General features: G+C 40.8%; 1 protein-coding gene across 6 annotated transcripts in view; it reads right to left on the bottom strand.

The window, feature by feature from the left end:
• Nucleotides 1-17,240, bottom strand: part of Pwwp2a (PWWP domain containing 2A) — a 41,641-nt gene that overhangs the window by 11,506 nt on the left and 12,895 nt on the right. For 4 of the 6 annotated variants that reach the window (XM_076578183.1, XM_076578185.1, XM_042283857.2 and 1 more), the window contains one exon: nt 1,485-6,805. In XM_076578183.1, the coding sequence (XP_076434298.1) occupies nt 5,152-6,805 (1,654 nt within the window). In that variant the 3' untranslated portion in view covers nt 1,485-5,151. Of the gene's footprint in view, nt 1-1,484; nt 6,806-17,240 lie in introns of those variants that run through there. The other 2 variants (XM_076578184.1, XM_076578186.1) reach the window with 1 other exon arrangement.

Here is a 17,240-nt window from a genome sequence, read left to right as displayed (position 1 = left end):
ACACAGCAAGGAGCACCACAAGCAAGCATTCCCGGGACCAACTCTGAGCACAATTAAAAGATTATAAGCCACTCTCGAAAGTCCAGCATTTGAGGCAATGATTGTCCTGGGCTAGGAACCAGCCTGGGCTCGACTGACCTAGTTTCAAAAAACCAAAATGAGAAGAAAAACAAAAACCTCCAGATTACAGATGGACAGTGGTCATGGTCGCACAATAAATACTTAACCCCTTTTAAAACTGTACAGCTGGGTGCTGAGGAGATGGCTTAGAGTCCCAAAGGTTTGCTGCTATTCATTTCTTAGCACCTACATCAGGTGGCTCACGACAACTTACTCCAGGGCTTCTAACACCCTCTTTTAGCCTCTGAAGGCATTTGTACATGTGGCATGCATACAGACACAGACACACACGCACGCACGCACGCACACACGCGCAAATTAGTTTTTTTAATTGTACGATTAAAATGGTTTTAAGATGGAAGGCAGGGGCCACACATGCTCTACATAGCAAGGCTACACAATGAGACCCTATCTAACGAATAGGAAAAGGTAAAACTTTAGAGTCGGTATGGTGGCACATGCCTAGGATCCCAATACTCAAGTAGCTGAGGCAGAAGAACCACACTGCCTGTCCAACCAGCCTGGACCACAGAACAAAATCCTCTAAGAAGCAAACAGCCCCCAAAATGGTAAATTTTAGGTCATGTCTATTTAAATATATATAAAATTATAATTCATTTTAATAAGACAAAGTTATTTTTAACTAAAGACATGGGGGAAGTAAGAGGGAAATCCCAGCTGGGGAGCATCACAAAGACAAATTGAAATGGTGCCCCTTTTTGACTATGGAATCAATTATCATGGAAAAAATACCCAAATACTCTGCTAAAACTATAATTTATCCCTGTGACTTTTTCATTAATGCAATTGTGGCTGAATGAAAGCCTGAATACAGTAATCGTACATAACCTGTAGAAGCACAGTAAGAGCCTTTCAAGACCGAACCAGGTAGAAATAGTAAAGGCAGCTTGGCCACTTACTGTGGCCTGGCAGGAAATGGAATGGTACCAGCCCAATGGTAGCTCTCAATTCCGGATATCGACATTAGAGTGTCAATAGCTATATTAGCACAGCCCTAAAGCAAAAACTGATTAGTTCCTCCTTAGAAAATGACCTGCACAGTCAGGTGGTGGTGGTGCATGCTTTTAATCCTGGCAAGCAGATCTCTGTGAGTTTAAGGCCAGCCTGGTCTACAATGTGAGTTCCAGGACAGCCAGGGCGGTTATACAGAGAAACTCTATCTCAAAAAAACAGAAAACAAAAAATTTTTAAAACGGAAAGAAAGAAAATGACCTTCACTGTCTCTGGCCAATTCCTTATTGGAAAGAATCACTTACCATAAATCCCTAAACTAAAACCTTCATTACTAACTTTTCTAGACATGTCATTGTACCACCAATTCAGCACAAACCATAGAACATTCACAAACTAGATGAGAAAATCTAACTTTAAATGTATACTGTAAATTTCTGATTTCTGCTCAGTTATTCAGTATAGAGGAAAACTGGTTCTTTGCAATGTCTGAATATGTGTTTCCTTCAATAACCAACTTTAGAAGGGCACAGCCTCTCTTAATGGAGTAAAACTCAGACCTATTAGGACATTCATCTAAGCTGATTTTAGTATCAGTCCCATGTTGCCTACCTACAATGTCTTCAGACCAAAGTTCCTGTTTGTTCCACTTAGTACTAAGCTACAATCACCATCACTAACATTTTGTTCCCAGCCACATGTGTGGGTGCATACCTATAATACCAAAACAGAAGAGCCCAAGGCCAGCCTGGGTTATGTAGTAAGATCCTGCTCCAAACTTTAATAAAAAGAAAAATCCGTCAAAACCACTTAGGAGACTGGAGATGATGAAGCTGTTAGTAGAATGCCTGGCTAGTACAAAGAAAAGCCTGGGTTCAATCCCCATCATCATATAAACTGGGTGTAGTGGTAAACACCAGGAATCCCAGCATGAGAGTGAGGCAGGAGGTAGTAAGTTGGATGTCAGCCTGGGATACATGAAACAAGACATTTAGGGACAAACCAAGTCACAGATTTCAGACCAGTGAATCCTAGACTCCCCAACTCCTTCACAAGACTTTCCCCTACAGGTCTCTTGTTCTGTGGGAATAAACTAGAATTGAATACACCTCTCTTCTAAAGACCAGGACACTTCCTGTTTCCCAAACTCTAAAAAAGAAAAAGAAAAACACAGCTTTGAGGTTTTAAATTTCTGAAGACATCGTTTTTAAAATTTTTTTCTCCTCCCTCCTCTCTTCCCTTTCCCTCCCCCCACCTCCCATCTATCCCCCACATCTACTCCTTCTCCACTCAGAAAGGGGCAGGTCTCCCATGGGAGTCTACAAAGATGTCAGATTGCACTGAAGCAGGACCAAGCTCTCCTCCCGCCCCCTTTGCTGGGTGAGGCATCTCTGAATGGGAAATAGGTTCCAAAAAGCCAGCTCATGAGCCATGGAGAGGTCCTGATCCCACTGCTGGGGCCCCACAGACAGACCAAGCTACACAAGTGTAAAGAAACCATTTTTACAACTTGCTCACTTGGTTTCTGCCCTTGCTCAGCCTTGTCTTTTAGCCAATTTTCTTACCTTGGAGATTTGTCTAAGTCAATTTTCTCTCTGCAGGGAGAAAACAAACCAAACCAAAAACTGCCCACTTGGGTTATCACTATACAAAAAGTGCCCTTTATCTTCTCAGAGAAAACTTTGTATTTCCACTTGCATTAGCCACTAGACAGTCACCTTGCTTGGGAAACTCTATTGAAATATTTTTTAAAAAAACAAGTCTCTCACTATGTAGCCTAGAATTCACTCTGTAGACCAGGCTGGCCTCAAACTCAGAGACATGACCAGTCTGCTAGGACTAAAGATGTGCACCAGCACACACTGCCAAGTACAGTTATTTTTTTGACCAGGAACTCATTATGTAGCCTGGGCAATCTCAAACTCACTCAAATCCTCTTGCCTCCATCTCTCAAATGCTAGGATTGATAGAACGCACCACCACACCTAGCTGAATGTTATTTACATACTCCATAAACACAGATTATATTTCCCTTGTAGCTTCTGAAATAGCACAAATGGTTTATGCCATAAAGATAACATTTGCCAAAGCATCTAACTATATTAACAACACCTACTTTCAAAGTCACTATTACAACAAAATAGCCCAGATCACTACACAAAGCTTTAAAATTACCTTTTAGGTGACTCTTGCTTAAATCAATTTTTCAAAGATACCCAAATAAATAAGTACTTTAATCTAAAACAAATATTCAGAAAACCTAGAAAGATATTTCCCTTATAAGCCCTCCATCATATGGTGAACTTTCAGCCTGTCATAATCAGATCATTTTAAACAGTATCTGTTTGCAGGAAAGAATATGCATCCTTTTTTATTGTGTGTTTATTAAAATCAAAAAGCATTGACTAAGTTCCCCAAAAAATATTCTATTTTTTTTCCCAAAAATAATCAGGTATCAAGCTTAAGGAAGCTAATTTCCAAATTTCATTAATCTTTATTATTAATTCCATAGTAACTAATATATCTCATACTGGACTACTTTAGAAATTTAAAAAATATATATATATTTCAAATAAGTACCAAACTGAAATTATGTCAAATTTAAAAAACAAAAATTTAAAAAATCTTGGAAGCAACTTAATTTCTGAGATTCGTCTGCCTCCACAGGCAAACCACTTTCCCAACATGGGGGAGGCAGACACAGAGGCAGGCATGACTCTGAGCTCAATCAGCCTGGCCAGCCAGAGTGATAGAGTGAGACTCTCTCAAATGCACATCGTAGTCGGACCACTAGCCCCAAACGCAGTGCTATCTGAGGCAGAAGACCAAACAGAGCAGACCAACTCCGATTACCTCGTTTTTATAGCATGGGATCACTTATTAAGGCTAAAATTGAAAAAACTTAAAAAGCATTCCTGAGAGGTTGGTGGGGACTAGAGTTCTATCAGATGGCATTACTACAGAGCCTCTTGCTGTTTGAATTTTACCTATTCTCAGATATTATTCCCAAACAGGGTAAAGAGAAAGCTAAATTTGATTTCTCACCTGAATAATTTTCTACTATTTTTAAACTGTTCAAAGCTTTTTGAGAAACACACACAAATAATTTGGATTTAGTTGATTTTATTTACAACTTTTTTTTTTTTTACATTTCAATGAATTACACAATTACATTTTTCTCATTTTCTGACCTGCAAACAGATTACCTTAAACGGAAATGCTTCTTCAAAATTATCAAATTAGGTACATCCAAAATGCAACAATTACACATGACATTAATTCACAAAGTGTAAATTACTAAGGCTCTGTCCTAAAAATTTAGGACCAGCCAGTCAGGAGAAATCTGACCAAATGTGCACTTAACTACTCACATAACCCAAACAAAACCTATCTAAACTTCCCAACCAAAAGTCTGAAGTTTGTTATGTTCCCATTAGACAAGAGTGGTGACTCAAGCCTGTTCTGTCTTAATAGTTTTAACTCTAAATACTGGACAATGTATACAGCCTGGTCTATAACTAAACAGCAAGCATCCCAATTTGTCATAGCAAGCATCTCAGTTTGTCCAACACCCAATATCAAACGTTTATACCATTATGTGCATAGAAAGTCTACGTGTTCACTAATTATTAAACAAGCAGTCATTAAATATCCACTGTCCCCAGCTCACCAGCCCTTACTAAACCCCCCATATGCAGCCCATGTCACATGGTGACAGGCGATAGTTTATATGTGTGTGTATATATACAATAAGTACAAAATGGCAATTAACAGTCCCTGCAAAAATTCAGTTTCATTTGAGGCTATGGCTTCTGTGCCTTAGGATGGTTTTAGATTTCAAAACTGGAAAATACTGCTAAAAAATCTCAGTTCCTTAAGAGAAAATTTGACAGCATGTTCAGTTTTCAGCTTCTTAGTCTAAAAATGGCTATATAAGTATAAAAAGCCAACTGAGTGCAACTTCTTTCCAGTTTGGCCAAGCTAGCTGGTGGAAAGGATTTCTAACTAGCCAGGGAACTGTGCCGCTCCAGCGGTTCTCGCCTACCTTACTGTCCATGTTCACGTTTCAAACTGTGTCAACAAAGACCGCACTTCAGGGGTCAGCTGCTTAGCAGCCTTAGCTGCCTCTGTGATAGCCCTGCGATACAGACCCTTTCTCTTCTTATTAAAGCGTAACTGGAAGTTTTCTAGAAAGGGGGAGAGTTGTGAAAGAGCAAGGAAAGATGTTGTTGGAGATGCAAACCATGAAATACGAGCTTCCTGTCGGGCTAAAAGGCCGTTATCTTTCCGGCTCACGGTTATGGTAAGAATTTGGGCTGGCCACCATGGGAAGCCATATATCTTGGCCCAAACAATGTCCCCTACACATATGGTCCTGCCATCTGGTGTGATACACTTAGTGACATTTTTGGAAAAGATTTTCATTTTCAAGGAATTGCTGAGACTTTTCTCCTCCTTTGAAGAGGAGGAAGTAGAAGGTGCACACATACTGCCTGGAGGAAAGACAAAGCTCTCAGAAGAGCTACACTCCGAGTTGGAGGATTTCACATCATCCATGCTATCAATGCTACACACTGAAGCACTGCAAGAGTCAGATTTCTCTTGATTTAGGGTCAGGTAAACAGAGAGATTGCTTTTGCTGCCCTTTTGGCCCACCGTCTGCAGATCCTCCTGCTCACCAGGCACATATACTTCGCTTGTGTCCTGAACCTCACTGGTGGCCTCTTCCGGGCCTTCTGAGGGACTCTGATTTTCTGAAGGGGCCTCACCTGCTGAGCGGGTGGAGGTGCAGCGAGACTGCGGCTTAGGGGCCAGCTTGCCACTCCGAATTTTCTCCAGTCCTGTCTTCAGAGAAGAGTCATTTTCTTCGTTCCTGTACCTTTGTGGTTTTAAACGCACCCGAGGTGGGAGGGAACCTGAGCTAGGATTCTGATAGCGACGTGTGAAATGGACTTTCGAGTGTGTGTTTTTGGAAGTAGAGGTTTCACTTTGCTTCTTCTGTGCCTTTTCTTTGGCAATTTTCAATACTTCCCGAGCTTTTGCATGATCCATGTTCTTGCTCTGGAGCACCTTCTTGGTACTTAACTGAGCTTTTGACGTGTTTGCCTGAGCAGAAACTTTGACTACCCTGCCTCTGCTGTGAGCAATGTTGGAAACCCTCACCACAGCATTTCTTCTCTGGCTTTCGTTTTGGTTTTTCCCATCCACTTTATGGTCAGTTTTCAGTTTTTTGTTCACAGTAGCAACACTGTCATTTCTCCGTTTTTTATCTTCATACCTAGAAGAGTCACTGCTACCCTTCCTAATCTCCTTCTTTTCTGCAACAACACTGTTTTTACACTTATCACACAGGACTTGCCTGGGCCGTAGCTTAATCGCATTCATTATTGAAGTGGGTTCTTCCCTGTACATTTTTCGTTTGGGTCGCTTAATTTTGCGAGGAGGTGGCTGAGGTATTGATTGGTTATATGTGTCCCTGATAAACAAGGGGGGAGGATAAGGTGCTCCTTCATGGAAGAGAGGAGGTGGTTTGGAAGTCCACAGGCGCTCAGGAGGAGGGACTGGAGAAAGGTCCTCGGGAACAGCACCATTCACTTCCCGATTGACTTCTATCCCTTCTTGGAATGTGTTACTTTGGAGCTGCATGGCGTCCGGTTTATCCTTATATTCCCTTTTGGGAAATACTGTCACAGGGATCCCATGGGGCCCAAACCTTTAAGGAAATGGAAGAACAAAAGAAAGCTAGTGAGTTGACATCTGTAACTCAACGTCTGAAATGTAGTCAACTTTGTAAGTATCTATACAATAAAAGTCAAAAATATACCACTGCTCTCTCTGAAGTAATAAAAATCTCCACTTCTTTTGGTTCTATATTTTAGAGAAAACCAGAAATAACCCAAATGGTTACCCTAAACAATACCAGAATAGCTAGCGTTACTTGAAATAGACCTTTCTGTTATCAGACAGATTAATATGAAATGCCATGTGGTAGTATACTCACTGAACCATAACATTTTTTAGTAAATGCAATCATACATTAGATATAATCATTTTCCTCTGGTCTAACATCTCTCAAAAGCTTAATAGAAGATAGAGGTGGTGGTACCTGTCTGTAATTCCCATACTCAAGAGGCTAAGACAGGAAGATCTCAAGTTTCAGGCCAATTCAGATATTCAAATTATTTCCAATGCTGATAGAAATAGAGCTGTGTGGTTTCAAAGTTTGTTTGGTTTTTTTGTTTTGTTTTGTTTTGTGTGTTTGTTTGGTTTTTTTTTTTTTTGTGTGTGTGTGTGTGTGTTGTTGTTGTTGTTTTTTCCAGACAGGGTTTCTCAGTGTAATTTTTGGTGCCTGTCCTGGATCCTGGATCTTGTTCTATAAACCAGGCTGGCCTCAAACTCACAGAGATCCACCTGGCTCTGCCTCCCGAGTGCTGGGATTAAAGGCATGCACCACCACCACCTGGCTCAAAGTTTGTTTTTTTAATACTTTGCATGTATGTATGTTTTAGCTTCATGAATATCTATGTGTACCATGAGTGCAAGTACCTTCAGAAGCCAGAAGAGATTCCCTGGGACTGCAGTTACAAACTATTGTGAGCTGGGGACCATGTAGGTGCTGGGGACTGAACCCAGTTCATCTGGAAAAACAGCCTTTAACTGCTGAGTCATCACTTCAGCGCTGCCTGCCACACATACACACCCCACCCCCTGTACCCCCGGGAGTTTCAAACTTTTTGAAATCACATACTACATTCAGAAATAATTCCAGCAGGGCAGAGTAGCACATTATCTGTAGTGGCAGTACCAAGAAAGAGTGTGACAAAGGATTCTGAGTTCAAAGCCAACTTGTACAACACAGCAAAGCCTCTTGTCTCAAAGAGAAAACCAAAGAAAAAAAGAAAGGAAAAGTATTTTCCAATGTAATCCAATTTAAAAACCAGTTACACAGCATGTGTGCATGCCTCCATCCCAGCTTCTGTACAGAATGGGAATGTACAGAAAAGAGGGCATCAATGAAAACAGTTTCTCATACAAATCTAGAAATCTGACTAAATGCACTGGGGCTGAAATAAAGAAATGTTAAGTTAAAATTTGCTGTATTCATTGCCTTCATATAAAAATGAAAGCATACTCCAAGCAATCTCAGTGTCAGTGTATGCCAGCATATGTATGTCAGCTTGCTTAATCTAAACACTGAAATGGTAGCAGCTGGCACAAGATGATCTAATGCCAGTCTTATAAGGTAAAATTACGAGAACCCAAGGTCAGAAGCAGGCTAGGTGGGTAGAACCCTGCAAACTGAATGAAAATGTTTTCTTCCTTCCTTCCTTCCTTCCTTCCTTCCTTCCTTCCTTCCTTCCTTCCTTCCTTCCTTCCTTCCTTCCTTCCTTCCTTCCTTCCTTCCTTCTTTCTTTCTTTCTTTCTTCTGGTTTTTCAAGACAGGGTTTCCCTGTGTAGCTTTGCGCCTTTCCTGGAACTCACTTGGTAGCCCAGGCTGGCCTCGAACTCACAGAGATCCGCCTGACTCTACCTCCCGAATGCTGGGGTTAACTGCCTGGCTGAAAATGTTTTCTATAGGTCAATTTTCCCCCAAGAACAAGTTTTAGTTTTTCCTTTGTTTTTTATGTGCCTGTCCTCTTAAATGCTCTCCAAAGGTTCAGAATAACTGGTTAAGAAAACATTGTAACCAGTCATGGCTTAAGGCCAGTCATGGTGGCTCATGCCTTTAAGTTTAGCAATCAGGAGGCAGAGACAGGAGGATCTCTGTGAGTTCCCTAGTTCCAGGACGGCCAGGACTATATAGAGAGACAGACCCTGTCTAAAAAACAAACAAAAAAAAAAAAACAAAAAACAAAAAAGATGGCCTCTCATGTTCCTCTCTAAAAAATAGTAAATCTTTGGGGCTGGAGAACTTAAACATAATAATCTTAATCATTTTATTTTTTAAATCAAACTCAAAAACAATTTTTTTGAAATAGGGTTTCACAGTGTATTCCAGGCTGGCCTAGAAGTTGCTATGTAGTACAAGCTGGCCTTAATCAAATCCTCCTGCTGCCTCACAAGGGCTGGGATGACAAGCATATGTCTCCATACCCGGCTGATCTAAAGTGAAGTTTTCAGCTCTTATCAACTGTACATTTTAGTTTTGTATGTATAAAATAAGGTTAGTTCCCAGCTCATGGATAGTAATCCTCAACAACATCAACAAATATTAAGCATAAATTTTACTTCATTTAAATAGTTTTATATTTTACTAATGTAGAGCTTAGAATTCTCATATCTTACTCACCAATTACTTATATATAGACTGAACAGCAATAAGCGCTCTTAACCACTGAAACATCTCCCTGGCCCCAAAACTATTTAAATAATTACAAAATGACCTCAAGGGACCAGAAAAATAAATCACTTTTAGAGAAAAAAGAAGAGAGGGATCACATGTCTTCACTTATCATGTTGCTACCTCACATGGACAGTGACACACTGGTTATAAAACCAATTTCAAGGGTCACACTATGATTAAATCAAAATCTGTGTCTAAGAACAGTGAGAATAATACTCATGACTGCAGTATATCTGTTTCATGTATGTGTAGATGATCAGACACGAGCATTTCTTGAGAAGTAAAGCAGAATGATCAGGAGTTCAAGGCCAGTCTCAGATACATGAGACCCTGTCTCAACCACCCCTTCCCCACAAAGACACATATTTTTAACTAAGCCTAAATTTGAAAGCCATTAACTTAAGATACCAAAAGGTTACTAAGACTATATTGCAGCACTAAGCTAGACAATGGCACACACTCAGTCCCAGGACTATCAAGGCTGAAACAGGAGAGCACGTGGCTGAGGCCAGCCTGGAACACACAGTAAGATCCTATCTCAATAAGCAAAGGACTGGGTATACTGTGTAGTGGTGGACCCCCGGCCCCATGTTTGATCCTCAGCACTGCCAAAGAAAAATAAAGTAGCAACCTAATTACAGTCTGTTTCAATCCTAATTTCTTCAACACACAGTTTCCTCTGTGTAGTTCTGGCTGTCCTAGAACTCAACTATGCTGGCCTTGACCTCAGAGAGATCCACCTGCCTCTGCCTCCCAAATGCTGGGACTGAAGGCATTTGCCACGCAGCTTAAATCCTCATATCTTTTTTTTAAAGATTTATTTATTTATTATGTACACAGAAGAGGGTGCCAGATCTTATTACAGATAGTTGTGAGCCACCATGTGGGTGCTGGGAATTGAACTCAGGACCTCTGGAAGAGCAGTTGGTGCTCTTAACCTCTGAGCCATCTCTCCAGCCCAAATCCTAGTATCTAAAGTACAGTCAATGAAAATGTTCATCACAAACCCCTGGAGGTACAGAATCTTCAATCTTCTCTTTATATAACTATAATCTGAACGTTCCATAAGCACTGTTGCCTTAGGTTTCACTAAGGCAAACATCTATGTCGCACATCAGAGCTAACCAAGGAGCAGCCTCAACCAAGGAAAATGCCAAGGAGCAGTGTGCAGATGAAAGGCAGAATGGCATCTCCTCACAAGCTTCCTCCTAAAGAACTGCTTGAAAAGCCCCACGAACTGGCTGGTATGCTGAGTATCTTCATCCTCCGTGCGCCGCAGCACTCTGACACTGGTGACTCATTCAAACCCTTTCCCATCTTCAGTCTTGAGTTACCACAGAAAGAGTCTGACTAGGGGCACTGCTGAACGACAGAGCATGCATTAGCATGTGCTAGGCCCAAGGGACTCAATCTTCAGCACGAAGAAGGGAGGGAGGAAGGGAGGGAGTGAAGGAAGGGAGTGAAGGAGATTATGCCAGACACGGTTACATGGCTATAACTCAAGCACTCCAGAGGCTGAGACAGGAGGATCTAGAGTCCAAGACATCTTAGGCTATATTGCAAGATTCTGTCTCAAAAACTAAAGTGGGCACATTAGGTTATAGCTCATTGCTTGCCTAGGCATGCCTGGCATAGATCCCTAGCACCAGACAAAATAAATAAATAAAAGTAAAAGAAATAAAAAGAACCCTGTTTGTGAGGGAAAACAGGTAAAGATCCAAGAGACCTCTGTATTGTCTTTGCACTTCTATTTAAGATGGATTTCAAAACTGAGTCTTCTGAGCAACTAGCAAATGCCAAAGAAAAGAGAAGGATACTGGTCATTAACAATTTTTGTCAAGACAAGAGCTATCAGTGAAGAAGCCTCAGTCTAGTTTAGGGACGTAGCTCAGTTGGTAGAGGGCTCACCTAGCCCTGGGTTTGAGTCCCAGCAATGCAAACGCTGGGCATGGTGGCTCACACTTGGCTCACACTAGCCAACCCAGCAGGATATGTGGGAGGTGAAGGCAGGAGGGTCCAAAGTTCATAAAAGACCCTGACAAACAGACAGACAAATCTGTGTTACTTCCAGGAATAAATGATGGTTGAAGGTATCTTCTGAGCTGAGAATGGCAGCACGCCAGTTATCCCAGACTAGGTCAGGCAGAAGCAGGGAGATCTTAAGTCTAACCGGGTTACATAGTGAGAGAGACTCTGTTCCAAAATCCCAAAGCAGGAAATGGTTTATTTCATCCTAGGGTTTGGATCCCATTTAAGATAGGAGTTTTATTCATCATTTTACTCACAATTTTTAATTTTGTTAATCAAGCCTATCCTTAAATTCACATTGCTTCCTGGATTAAGAACTGTTACCCAAATTCCTTTTCAGGAGCATACTTGAAACCTAACTGAATGTTTACCAACAACTATTTTAAGTCAGGTATATTTCTGGATTTATTTTTTTAATTTTGAGGTATTTTATGGTAGAGACTTGTAGCACAGGTTTGCCTGGAACTGTGTATATAGTTTGAGCTGGCTTCTAACATGTGACCTTCTGAATGCTGGATTACAAGCATGTGCCACCACATCTGGCTTTCTTTGTATTTCTAATTCTTACCTCTGATTTGGAAAGTTCAGTTTGTTCATTTTAATGATGGCAGTGTTCATCTGTATGAACTTACCAGCACCCTCAATCAACTCATTTCTGACCTCAATAATTCTTTTCCTTCTGTTTAGAGCAGTTCAGCCGAACACAACTGATTCTCATTTACCCCCCTCCAATTCTTGCCAAGTAAATGCAGAAAGGGATTCTCTTAAAAATTATATACAAAAATATAGAAATACAAAGGTATTAGAGTCTGTAGACAAGCAAAGGAGTTGGAAGAAACTAATCACTCAGAAAAAAGTTCAGGAGAGTTAGCTGAAATAGGCCCAAGTGCTCTGCATGAACCCAACTACCCTCTCGGCAAACAGGTCAACAGAAGGCAAAAATGAAGTCTCCTCCTACAGACGGGAAAAAAATTATGCTTAACCACTTGAAAAATAATATGCAGATTTATTTTATTTCCAGCAGATGTGTTTAGAAACTACCTCTCCAGGCCCTGGGAAGATAGCTCACTCAGTAAACTGAAGCTGCAGAAACATGAGGACCTGAGGTTAATCTCTAGCACCATGTAAAACCCTGGGTGTGATGGTATGTGTAGATCCATGTGGCTTTTGGGACTGCTAGCTAGTCTAGCCTAATGAGTGAGTCTCAGGTCCTCAGACTGAAACTCTGTCTCAAAAGACAAGGTAAGGAGGGAAGAAAAGACAAGGTAGACAGCTCCTGAGAATGAATCTGAGCTTGAACTGTGGCCTCTACACACATTCGCACCTACACACACACACACACACAAACTGCGTCTCCTTAAAATCAGCAACAGATTAGGTTGTAAAGACAGGAAAGTGTAAAGCAAGCTAATTTTGCTTCACATTTCTTTGTGAAATTTGGTTAGGTCAATAATCAGGACAAATGAAATTAATTCAATAGCATGTAAATGCAATAGAAAATTTTACCAACAAAATTACATCCATTCCTTATTAAAACAGAATTACCAGCTGGGAATAGAAGTACATGCCTAAATCCCAGGATTTAGAAAGCCACATGAAGCCTGACTTAAAAAGCAAAAGGTTCAGTAGTTAAGAGCACTGGCTGTTCTTCCAGGACTCCGGCTTAGTTCCCAATACACAAATGGCAGCACACAACTGTCTGTAACTTCAGTTCCAGGGGATCCAACACCCTCACACATACATACATGCAGGCAACAACCAATGCACATAAAATAAATAAATTAAAAAAAAAAAAAAAAAAACACCATAAACCATGTCACTTCACTACACCAAGAATGAGCCTCAAGGATATACTCAAGTCTACTTACAGGATGCTATTAAGTAAAGCAGCCTCCCATACCCAGGTCACTTTCCAGTTTCAGTGGCCCACATAGCAATTTCTGTTACAGTATATTGTCCTAGTTATCATAAATCTTTACTTTCTCAAAAATAAAACTTTGTAATAATTTATTGATTATAATTTTAGGCTAGATATGGTGCACATGCATGTAATCCCAGAATTTGTGAGATAGTCAAGAGAATCAAGGCTGGGGTTGTAGAGATGGCTCAGTGGTTAAGATCATTATTGCCCTTCCAGAGGACCTGAATCTGATTCTCCGGACCCATGTCAAGTGACTCAGAACCTCCTATTAACTACAGCTCCAGGGGATCTACAGTGCTGGCCTAGGTGGACACCTACCCACACAGCAACACACATACATGATTTAAAAAGGGAGGTGGAGATGGAGGGCCAAGGAGCAATGGAAGCATAGCAGCTAGGCAAGCGTGTGCTGAGTAAGCTAGAGTTGGGTGGTCAGTCCATCCGGCTGCAGAAACGGCACACAAGTCAGTGTCAAGTACAACCAGTGGCAGCTGCAGTGGGATGTGGAAAAGCAAATGGACAGATACCAGGAGAAGCTGTACTATGGCAGAATCAGATATACCAGATGAAGTCAACACTTATGAACTGTTGGAATTGAACAGTCAAGAGGAAAGAAGCCAGAGAATCCAGGGACTCTTGGAGTCCTGCAGGATTCCCACAGAGGACTTCATCCAGGAGTTGCTGGCCAAGCTGAGAGGGCTGTGCAAGCAGCTGCAGCCCATCCTCTCCAGATGACCATAGCCTGACCCCCTACTACGACTGGGCCCACACTGCCAGACCCTGACTATTGCCTGAATCCCTCTACTCTCAAACCCCCAAAGTCCACATTGTTATTTAATGTTTCACAGTGTTTCTTATTTGTATTTAATAGTTCTGTAACGGGGGGAAAGCATATACATATACACATACACACATACACACATACACACATACACACACACATACACACACACACACACACACACACACACATCTTGGCTACGAGTTCAAGACAAGCCTGTGCTGCCTAGGCCAGTCTCAATAATAGTAATAATAATAATGATAATAATAATAATAATACCCTAAGTAACCTTTTAATTTCCAGCGATATCTAGGAAATAGAAAATTATAACCTATTATATCTAGCGTTCTCTGCTTTGAACCATTTACTACTACATCATCATCAGTTTGCTTACAGTATAGCAGAAAGTGTTTATCAACAAATCCAACCGTCTTTAGTTTCTCTGTAAAAATGAAATGCAAGAAACATGCAGCTTTGAACTGATGTTCAATAATTAACATTTTAGTATTTTAGTATTTGTAGATCTGTATGTTTAAAATACCTACTACCTAATGTAGTATGAATATAAGTAAGTTATCAAGAAGACTATGAAAACACTTGTAGGATCATTGTAAAATATAATTAGCATTGGAGTGTTCAAAGTAATAACTCGATTAGGGGGACTAAATTTAACTAAGTGATAGGGCCCAATATGCACATGACCCTGTTTGAGTGTCAACATCCCCCAAAACAAGTGACCTAATTAGAATTACATCTACAAACTCTGTAATTTTTAAAATTTGAGACAGTGTCTCACTATGTAACTTATGCCAACTTTGAATTCATGATCCTCCTGCCTCGGGAGTGCTGGGATTACAGGCACATGCCACTATGCCCTGGGCATAAAGTAGTGAATAATTATTAGCTTAATTGGTGCCCAAAACAGAATAAAGCTGATTAAGTTATACTTAATAGTGACAGCTGTGAAGACATATCTACTTTATTTAATTTCAAATTAGCTATTTACCAAGGAATTTTAAATCACATAAACTTGAAAGACTTTTGGGTTACTACCCAAAAAAACAAAAACAAAAAAAAAATAACAACAACAAAAAAAAAAACAAAAAACGTATAAGTGTATAGAAAGAAAAAAAGCCAATTTTGTATGGACTTCAGTTTCAGGAGCCCACTGGTATGGTGGTTTGAATATAATGGCCCTATAGGCTCATACAGCTGTGGCCTTGTTGGAGGTCTAACACTGGGGATGGGCTTTGAGGTTTCTAAAGCCCATGCCAGAGCCCCCTTGCTTCTCTCTGCCTACTCATCAGGATATACTTTTCAGCTACTGCTCCAGCACCTGCCTGCATGCTGCCATGCATCTCTTATAAGAGTTACCTTGGTCATGGTGTCTCTTCATAGTGACCAAGATAAAAGTTGGTAACAGGGAGTGAGGTATTGCTGTGACAGATCTGACCATACTGTTTGTTGGAAAAATATGTAAAACTTTGGAACTTTGGACTAGAAAAACAGTTGAATGCTTTGAGGGGGGCTTAATGGGCTTTCCTAGTAGAAGCATGGAAAACAGTGGTGCTCGGAGTGCTTAGGGCCCAGCTAAAATTAAAGTTTTAGAGGGGAAGACTAATATGGCACCTGGAGATCATTCTTGTGATATTTTGGCAAAAGAAGGTGGCTGCTTTTGCCCTTGTCCTGAAAACCTACCTGATGCTAATTGAAGAGTTTTGAGCTAATAGCACTGGCAGAGATTTCAAAACAGCCTAGTATAGACTGTGTCATGTGGTTATTAGTAATCACTTATGCGGACCTACAATGAAAAGGAACAAGGGGGCAAGGAGAAATATAAAAGGTACAGTTTGAAGAGAAAAGAAGCACCCGGAAATGTTTTATTGGAGTTAAGTCTTATGCTCCAGGAGATAAAAAGTTTAAAGACAAACCTGATGCTAAATGGAATAAAGGAAGTGGTGGTGACCCCCACTACAAGCTAAGCTTTCAACCTGTGAAAAAGAACTGAAGGAAAGCTTAAGCAGTGAAGGGAACCATCAACAGACAACTGAATGCAAATGCCATTGAAAATGGAGGCCAAGTTCCAGACCTAGCAAGCGTAGAACTTGGCAGCTTCAGTCATGGCCACATGGCTCTGGCTTCAGAGTCAGGAATAGATAGTCTCCCTCTAAGGAAAGTCACTGAGGCCAGGTGTGTGTATCTGGGGTGTCCCTGCTCAGAGAGGCCATTAGATGAAGCTGTGAATGAGAAGCCTGGATTGTGTTGGATACCCCAAAATGTTGAAGATGCCAGTCTTGGGATATCTGCCAAAGAAAGCTGCAGACGAGAACCAGTCTACAGTGTGGAACCAGCCCAAGAGAGAAGTGTGCTGCAGTCAACAAAGCTGAAAGGAGTTGAGGATCTGAAGAGTGCTTTGACATCAGACATGGAGATGCAAAAGTTGTAGTTTGCCATGCTGGTTTTCAGTCTTGCTTTGGTCTGCTATGCTCCATTTCCTCCTTTTTGGAATGGTAATGTATATTCAGTGCCACTGTATTTTGGAAGTATGTGGTGTACCTTTTGAGTTTACTGGAAGTTACAGTAAAAGGCTGCCATGAATCTCAGGTGAAATTTTGGACTTTTAAACAGTGTTGAGACTGTAATAGACTATGGAGACTTTTGAAGTTGGACTGAATGCATTTTTGCATTATGATATGACTGGTTACAAGCCTAAGTAGGGGCCAGGGAGTGTAATGTGGTGGTTTGAAAGAAAATGGCCCCCACAGGTCCATATACATGTGGCCTTGTGGAAGAAGTGACTACTCTACTTAAATTCCTAGAAACAAAAACAAGCACAACCAGAGAGCAGAAATGGTGGTTGCCAGGGACTAGGGAAGGAGAAAAGGGTATTTGTTATTTACCAAGTTTTAATTTGCAAGATGGGAGATCTGCCTCAACAATGTAAACACACTTAACATCACTGAACTGTACATTCAACAGTTAAGATGCTAAACAGTGCATGTACTTTTTACATTAAAAAAGAATTAATGCACCAGGCACTGGGGAGGCAGAGGATCTCTGTGAGTTCGAGGCCA

This window comes from Peromyscus maniculatus, chromosome 8 (genome assembly GCF_049852395.1).
Source record: "Peromyscus maniculatus bairdii isolate BWxNUB_F1_BW_parent chromosome 8, HU_Pman_BW_mat_3.1, whole genome shotgun sequence".
Lineage (NCBI taxonomy): Eukaryota > Metazoa > Chordata > Mammalia > Rodentia > Cricetidae > Peromyscus > Peromyscus maniculatus.
This window is presented reverse-complemented; position numbering and strand designations above follow the sequence as displayed.